The sequence below is a fragment of the Kryptolebias marmoratus genome, linkage group LG8 (assembly GCF_001649575.2).
Source record: "Kryptolebias marmoratus isolate JLee-2015 linkage group LG8, ASM164957v2, whole genome shotgun sequence".
In the NCBI taxonomy this organism is placed as follows: domain Eukaryota; kingdom Metazoa; phylum Chordata; class Actinopteri; order Cyprinodontiformes; family Rivulidae; genus Kryptolebias; species Kryptolebias marmoratus.
In genome coordinates this window covers 28580965-28588805 of record NC_051437.1, presented here as the reverse complement: position 1 = coordinate 28588805, position 7841 = coordinate 28580965, and the positions used below count along the sequence as shown (strand labels likewise).

The 7841-nt window shown below is 44.5% G+C and overlaps 1 protein-coding gene across 2 annotated transcripts in view; it reads right to left on the bottom strand.

Moving 5' to 3' along the window:
- The window catches only part of prkcz (protein kinase C, zeta), an 88985-nt gene that overhangs the window by 35489 nt on the left and 45655 nt on the right, over nucleotides 1–7841 (bottom strand). For both annotated transcript variants that reach the window (XM_037976973.1, XM_037976974.1), the window contains exons 5-8: nucleotides 3568–3699; nucleotides 1260–1350; nucleotides 675–730; nucleotides 375–593 (exon numbers count right to left, since the gene is read on the bottom strand). In XM_037976973.1, the coding sequence (XP_037832901.1) occupies nucleotides 375–593; nucleotides 675–730; nucleotides 1260–1350; nucleotides 3568–3699 (498 nt within the window). The remainder of the gene's footprint in view (nucleotides 1–374; nucleotides 594–674; nucleotides 731–1259; nucleotides 1351–3567; nucleotides 3700–7841) is intronic.

Below are 7841 nucleotides of genomic sequence, written 5' to 3'. Positions count from 1 at the left end.
ACAATCCAGAAATGCTCATGAATGTCAGTTTAGAAGCTATCAAAGTTCTCAAATAAAGCACCTTTTGAGAATGTCAATGTTTGTTGGGAATTATCTTACAAAACTAGGAAGGATTTTGGGTTTAGATATTAAAAGTTATGGCTGTTTATTGATTTTAGTAAAAATAAAAAGTCGACTTTTAGAAAAATGCCCCGTGAAATCCTGGAGGGACTGGAATTTACCTCTCTCCGTTCTGAAGCTGATTTTTTTTCGATGCACACGTTTTGTTTGTATTAAATCACTAACAGCTGCAGGTTTATAGCAGCTCTGATACGGACAAACTAAAACTCGGCAGCTAGTTTGAAACTCCGGCCCTCGTGTCTGCAGCGCCTCACCTCGTCGTCGTGGACCAGCTCCTTCTTCACCACCTTCATGGCGTACATCTGCTCGTTCTTCTTCAGCCGGACCAGCAGAACCTTGGCGTAGCTGCCTCGCCCGATCACCCGGATCAGCTCGAAGTCGCTCAGGCTGAGGCTCACGCCCTGGGACAGCTTGATGCCGTCGATCCCGTCCACCACCGTGCTGATGTCCTGCAGGCGGCTCAGGTCCGAGTCCTGCGGGGCGGGACCACACCTTCATGTGAGTTTTAGCTCGGGGGCGTGTCAGACGGAGGAGCGAGCGGATAAAAGTCTCACCTCCGTGTCCGCGTCGTCGCTTTTATCCACTGCACAGTTGTGCGGCAGAAACGATACTGCGAAGACAGAAACAGGAACAGAGTTTAGGATCAAGTTATTCTTTTTTTGGCCTTTAGAGGGAGCTAAAGAACACAGATTAGAGCTCAAAGCTTTACAGCCTGTTGTTATGCAGTTAATTAATCAAACATGTATTTTAGGGTTTAGACCAGTTTAGAAACTGTTTGTTTTGTCAACAACTAATTAAAAATAAGGGGAATTATTTGAGTTAACATGAAAACAACAACAGGGAGGCTGTCGACGTAAACATGAACACAGATCGATGTTTAACTTTCAGATCCACATCTGTAAAAACTGCTTCTGAGGTCACTGGTTGTGGCGGCCATCTTGAAATGCGTCAATGCCGAAGGCTAATCGGTTTTCAGACGTACGTCCGTTGATTAGTTTGCAAGTTTTGTTGAAATCCGACCAGAGGATGAATAAATATTTAGGCTTTTTTTTTAAAAAAAGTGAGAACTGAGGGTGAAGTAGAGAAAAGACGACGATGTCAAAGTAGTAGAAGAAGTAGTAATAGTATCGGTATCTTACTCCCGTTTGTGTCCTCCGTGTCCTCCGGTGGAAGGTCCACCTCTTCGCTCTTGGCGTCTGAAGGGGGCTCCTGTGATGGCATGACTGGATCCTGGAAAAAGAATTTGACAATTTCATCCAGGTATCCCCCGACGTGATCTCCCAGGTACCCGGCGACATATCCGCTCATGCTCTTACACTCCCGGCGGAGCGCGTGCTGGATCATATCTGTGAGAACCTGGGTGGAGAACTGCATTTGGCTAACGCTCAGGAAGACGGACGCCGACGCGAGGATTCCCCCGGAACGAGGCGTTTAATCTTACGGAACCACAGAGTCACTTATCTGAGGCCGAAGACAGAGCTGTTGATCAATCCTGACAGCAGACAGGGAGCTCACAACCACAGCAAACACTATTGATCACATTGATTTTCTAATCAAGACTTTTATCTTTAGGGGCTGGGCTTTTGAACTGATTGATTTCGTGGCGCTCGCCGTTTGTCAGCCTGAAACACATTTCCTGCTTGCAGCTGCAAACCCCGAACGTCCCACAGAGCGCCGGATAAATCCTCGGTTTAAAAAAAACGATTACGTCGCTACAGCAAACCTGCCGCTGTCGAACCGCGAAGCAGCCGTTTGTCATGAGCTGAGCTTCTCATCATGTTGAGAACAGCATCCCCACAGCGAAGCATGGTGGTGGCAGCATCATGCAACGGGGACGTGACCTGGAAACCGCCTCAGAGTTGGAGGAAAGAAGAAGATGTGAGACAGGGGCGGAGCCGGGACGTCTCAGCTGAAGCGTTTCCATCAGGGAGGGGGTGAATAGTTACGCACTCTCAAGTTTTCTGTTATCTTTTAATTGTTTCTTTTTAAAATAAAAAGAAATGCAGCTTTAAAGCAGTTATTTTTAATTTCGGGTTTTAAAGGCAACAAAACAAAAAGAGACATCAGCCAGCCGTATATATTTTAAAACCACTTCAAATGAAGAATATTCTTTCTTTGTATTTTAAAAAGTTGTTAATGTGGACAATCCTGCCCTCTAGTGGCATGTTTGGGTATTTCAGAGTTTCTGTAAGAATCACAAGGAAAAAAGGAAAACATACAGAGCAAACTATCTGTAAATGATAAAATTACACATAAAAAACATCTTTACTTCTGAGAGTTTCCTCTCACTGACATGTTGATCTAATTAGTGGTGAAATGCTCCTCCAGTTGTTTTTTTTATTCATACCACGGCGTGGAACAACGATTTTGAGATCTGCTGCTGCCATAAAATGCAAAATTACTGTCTTTCCCCCCAAAAATAACATTTGATATGTTTCCTTGTGAGTAAAATATTGGTTTATGAGATCTGCTAATCACGACATTGTGTTTTTAATTCACATTTTATGCAACATCCCAACTATTTTAGAGCTGGGGTTAAAAAGCTGCTGTGTATATTATAAAAACATGAATCCAAACAAGGCTTCTGAACGGCGTGGTTCTCTGCGTAGCTCCACCAGTTTCCTGTAGGAGGCGCTGCAACTGTGTGCAGCTGCAGCCAAACTCAATGTCTACGAAGAAGAGCGCAGCTTTGCTACCTNATCCATATAAGTCATTGGGCAAGACGACCGATTAATTGGTTAATCGAGAAAATAATCGCCCGATTAATCGATTATTGAAATTAGTTAGTTGCAGCCCTAGTTTCTATGCACCACAAATTTGGAACAAACTTCCAGAAAACTGTAAAACAGCTGAAACACTGGGTGCCTTTAAATCTCAACTTAAAACCCACCTGTTTAGAGTTGCTTATGGCTAAATTAGGGTTAGAGAGTTTTGTTTTTTAATTATGTAAAGCACCTTGAAATGCCTTGCTGCTGAAATGTACAAATAAAATTTGATTGATTGATCAAGACCACAGTGTTACATACTAGAACTGGTCCAGCTCCAAAACTACAACACCTCACTGGTATTTGATAAAAAGGTAAAATCTATGCTAAAATCTTGTGTGTTGAATCAACATTTATATAAACTAATTCATGTCATTTCAGTGAGTCATCATGGTTGTGCCCTGAGTCCTCTGAGGCTGATCCCCATGGATTTACAAACATATACACATTCAAGTCACTTGTTTTAAATAAATGCTTCTATTTTAATTCAGTTTTGGTCTTCATTGTAGCTGATGTGCAGGAGGATAATGAGGGGTTGACCTCAGGATTTGTTAAAGTCTGGCAGCAGTTGGTGTTTTACTTTATCAGCTGTAACTCCGGTTTATCGCACTCCTGCTCAGATTAACGTGCCGGTTGACGCCTCTGGGTTGACGGGTCGGTGCCGACAGGATGAAGAACTCACCATAAGCCTTTGGCAGGTCTGAGGGAGGAGTCGGTGACAGCGCTTATGGACCAGCAGTTTGCAGTTGATACACTTGTAGCCCTGCCCGCCCAGCCCCCATATCCTTTCACTACAGTGGCCACAGTAGGCTTTCTGCAAGACAAGAGACATGAAGAAAACACGGCCAAGTCGAGTAAATACAATAAACACGAAGTGAAAAGCACCCATTTCCAGTTACAAGACAGGAAAACATCAGATTTTCTTCACATTTTGATATTAAAATCTGGTTCTAAGGACTTTGAGCTTCAATAACGTGGCTGAAAAAACCTGCAAACGTGAACGACAAACGCTAAATAAAACAGCCGAGTGTTCGTTTTACAGCCACAACTGAAACCAGCATCCCCCTAGACGGCATTCAACTTGCAAAATATTAATTAATAATTTATGAAGCACGTTTTGGCCCAGCTCGGGAAGCTTTAATAACAGCAAATCTTCAGCTGGGCGGGGAAAAGGTTAAAAGCCTGAATCTCTGCTGAGGTTTTTATAACTTTAACCATCTCAACCAAACTCCGACTGGCCACAGGGCCCAAACACAAAAAGCTCATTTTTACAGATACTGAGCTGAAATTTGGAGCGGTAGTAGCTGAGAGTCATCCCGATCACATACTCTGAGCTCAAACAGATCATAGATCTTAAAACTTTAGGATGAGGTGGTGAGGATATGCATTCCTTCAAGGTATGTTGGTTCGTTTTTGAATAGATTTTGACAAAAAAATAAAGCAGCTATTTGTCTGTTTTCTTAAAAACATAGAATAAAAAGCTGGATGAGCCAAATAAAATGAAAGATTTGTGTTAAACTGACTTCCTTTTTCTTATATTTTGATGCTATAACTTGTCCGCTGTGAGTTATAGCCTCCAGTTTGGGGTTCAGACGGATTTTTTCTGCATCTACTGTAAATTAAAACGTTTTTAAGATCGTCCTGTTACACAACATGTCCTCCTGAGAGGATTTTTTTTACGCTCCTGTCTGTTTTAGCACCACAGGATGTTCCGTTTGCGCCTCATTGTCTCCGACATCCAGAAATCTGTCAGCGTACGTCTCTGGCTGTATCAGTGCCGTTCATTCACTGAGTGTGTGTGTGTGTGTGTGTGTGTGTGTGAGAACAAAGGCTCCCAGTCTCTGATCCGCTCCTGTGGAAAGGCTTCAACGAGACTTCAAAGGTTTCTTTCAAACCCAGCTCTGCAGCGAGGAGCACATTTACACGTTAATCACACGTTTTCTGCAGCAGTTTGGTTCTTTTCTTTCTGCTGAAACAAATAATCTGAGGGTAATTATCAGTTTAATGTAAAAAAATAATAAAACTAACTGTGGCAGACTTTGAAGCGGTAGGAGAAGAGTTGTTACAGTTATGAAGAAATAAACAGTTTCTAATTTTATTGCAGTTTTGTTTTAATGAAGAGAGACAGAATATCTGATAAAAATCCACGACATGAAGTGAAACAGGTGTTTGATTCAATCCAACCAAACTTTTCTCTTCCACAGATTGGTTTTATGCCAACTTCTTGACCAACAGTTGATTAATTACAGATAAACTCTCCACCTCCAAGGACCAGGAGCTGCTGAAGGACGGGCGTCAGGGACCAGATCGTGGATCTGTGCGAGGCTGGAACGGACGACAAGACCGTCAGCAAGAAGCTTCAACGGTTGGTGCCTTCGTCTGGAGATCTTTCCTCATGGGGTGAGGATGATGAGGTTGAGAAAGGTGAGGGATCAGCTCAGGAGACAGCCGGGACCAAGAACGCCACCGGTACCACACCTCGCTGTGATGGACTGAGATCCTGCAGAACCCACAAGTATCCGCTTATCCGTGGTCGGGTCGTGGAGGAAACAGGTCCAGGAGAGAAACCCAGACCTCCTCCAGCTCCTCCTGGGGGATCCACAATCCCTCCAGAGAGTTCTGGGTCTGATCCGAGTGGGACATGCCTGTAAAACCTCCACAGGGAGGCGTCCTGATCAGATGAACCACCTCAGCTGCCTCCTTTCGACGAGGAGGAGCTCCTCACCTGATCTCTAAGGCTGAGCCCGGCCACTTGGATCCAGGATCTGGTCCTTTGGGTCCTGATCCAGACCTTATGACAGGTGAGGGTTGGACTGTAGACGGAGCAGGAAGTCCAGAGTTCTGCCTTTCGACTCGACTCTTTCTTCACTAAGACCAACCGAAGCAGCGCCCTCGTTACTGCAGGTTGTTATGAACAATCTCTCAGCTACTACCACACCAAATCTTGGCTCAATATCTGTAAAACTGACAACCAGACTGAGTTTTTAATTCTTCAGCATCAGGGCCACTTTTTCGTCAGCAATCAGGAGACAGGCAGAGTTGTTATGTAAACAACCCGGGAGAGGTGGAGGGGAGGAACGAGAATAAAAGGGAGGATGAAGGTGTGGAGGCTGAGGCTGAGAGAAGAGAGGAGAAATCTGACCTACTTCTCCTTCGCTGTTTGATATGCAGAGGATGAAACCAGAAGCCTGGAAGCTGGCAGAGCAACAACAGTCAGAAACATCCCAGAGGCTGAAACAACTGGGAAACAAGTCAGCTTTCAAGTTTTTAATGATATATATAAATATATGTGAAAGACTTTCGCCTAAAAAATGAAACTGAATGAGTTTAATTCAGGAAACACAGAGCTCAAATGACCAATCAGTGCTTCTTTATTAACCGGCCGGACGGGTTAACAGGAAACTGTTTAAACTGGAAAGAAATTAAACAGTTCAATCATCATTTCTGCGTCGTCTGAATCAACACGATGAGCAAAAGTTAAAAAAATAAAAGTTAAAGACAAGAAAACAAAACCTTGAAGGAATGCATGTCACCCGCCACCTGGATCAATCTTCTGCTGTTTATTTCTGCAAGTTTCATTAAACTGTCCAGTGGCTCATGAGATATTTTGCTAACAGGCAGACTATCAGGGATTCAAAGAAAATATAACGCAGATAAGACACGAGTATGTGTTAAATCTAAAAGCAGATAAGCTCCTCAGAAAGTGAGGAGTGGAAGCGGTGAGGGTCTCCAAAGGAGCAGCTCGGATTTCTGACGGTCGTTTCCCACACAGAGCCGGCGGTTAGAAACCCGCAGCCAGGAGAAGTGCTGAGTCAGCGTTTCCTCATCCAGGCTTTAGGGCTACAGCCACGATTCGCCCGAGCCGTCCTTCATCAGCAGCGTGTTTTAACGTGACGGGTGTCGCCGTCCGACTGGAACACGACTGCAGTTTATCAGGCCGGCGTCCGGCAGGAGCAGAACCTGATCTCCTTCCTTCAGAGAAAACACATTAAGGCCTGACAGCACTTTAACGTCTTCTGGAGGGGAATAAAAACACTTAAACTCTGCTCGATGGGAGGAAGGAGCGCGTTAACGTCTTTGGCAGGGAGAAGATGGAAGCCTTCTCTCAGGTACGGAGACGACCAGGACACTGTGAATTATTTATTAATACGCTTGATTACAAGTGATTCATTATTTACCTGCTGTAAATTTATGAGCTGAAAGCAGGAAGACCTTCAGCACAGAGGGGGCGTCTCTTTATTTTTTAGGTTTTCAGGCCGGAGAAGTTGAAGATGACTCTAACGTTTAGAGTTTAGAGGTTTCAGACTGTATATGACCTGGATGGAAGTGACGAGGAGCTATGAGGGTTATTACAAATCTGAGCCGATACGCTCATTTTCTCCTTCCTCAGCAGAATATTTGGTAAAGTATTCCATCATGGCTGCCTTACCTGGTCACCAGAGACATGTTTCTGTGAGAACTTTGTGAATCACTCGATTTATAGATTTGATTCAAAGTCATCAAAGTGAATGACTCAGAATGCTGAACATTTTCTATCCGTTTTTTGGTGTTTGGTCCAATTATGCCCCTTTTCCACCGGCTCTAAAGGTCCCGGCTCCACTCTACTCAGCTCGCTTTGTGCGCGTTTCCATCTGCATTTTTTTCGAGGCCGGCCCTGCTTCTTTGGTCCCTGCTTCAGAGTAGGGCCAGCCCTGCTTCGTGGGCGGCGCAAGCTTAGCTCCTGTTCACTCATTGGTCGTGGGTGTGACCAGATGCGAGCATAAAGAGTGAAGGTAGGAATGTAAACAACAGCGTTAGCTTACCCTGCAGCGTTTAGCTGTCTGTCCCCCAGCTGAAGGCGCTGTAAAGCCTGAAATCTCCGGCGGATAACAGCTGTCCTACTCCGCGCAACAATCGCAGCATCCAGAGCATTTCTTCCACTGCGCCTCTCTTCCTGAAGTCTCAGGAGAATCTCCA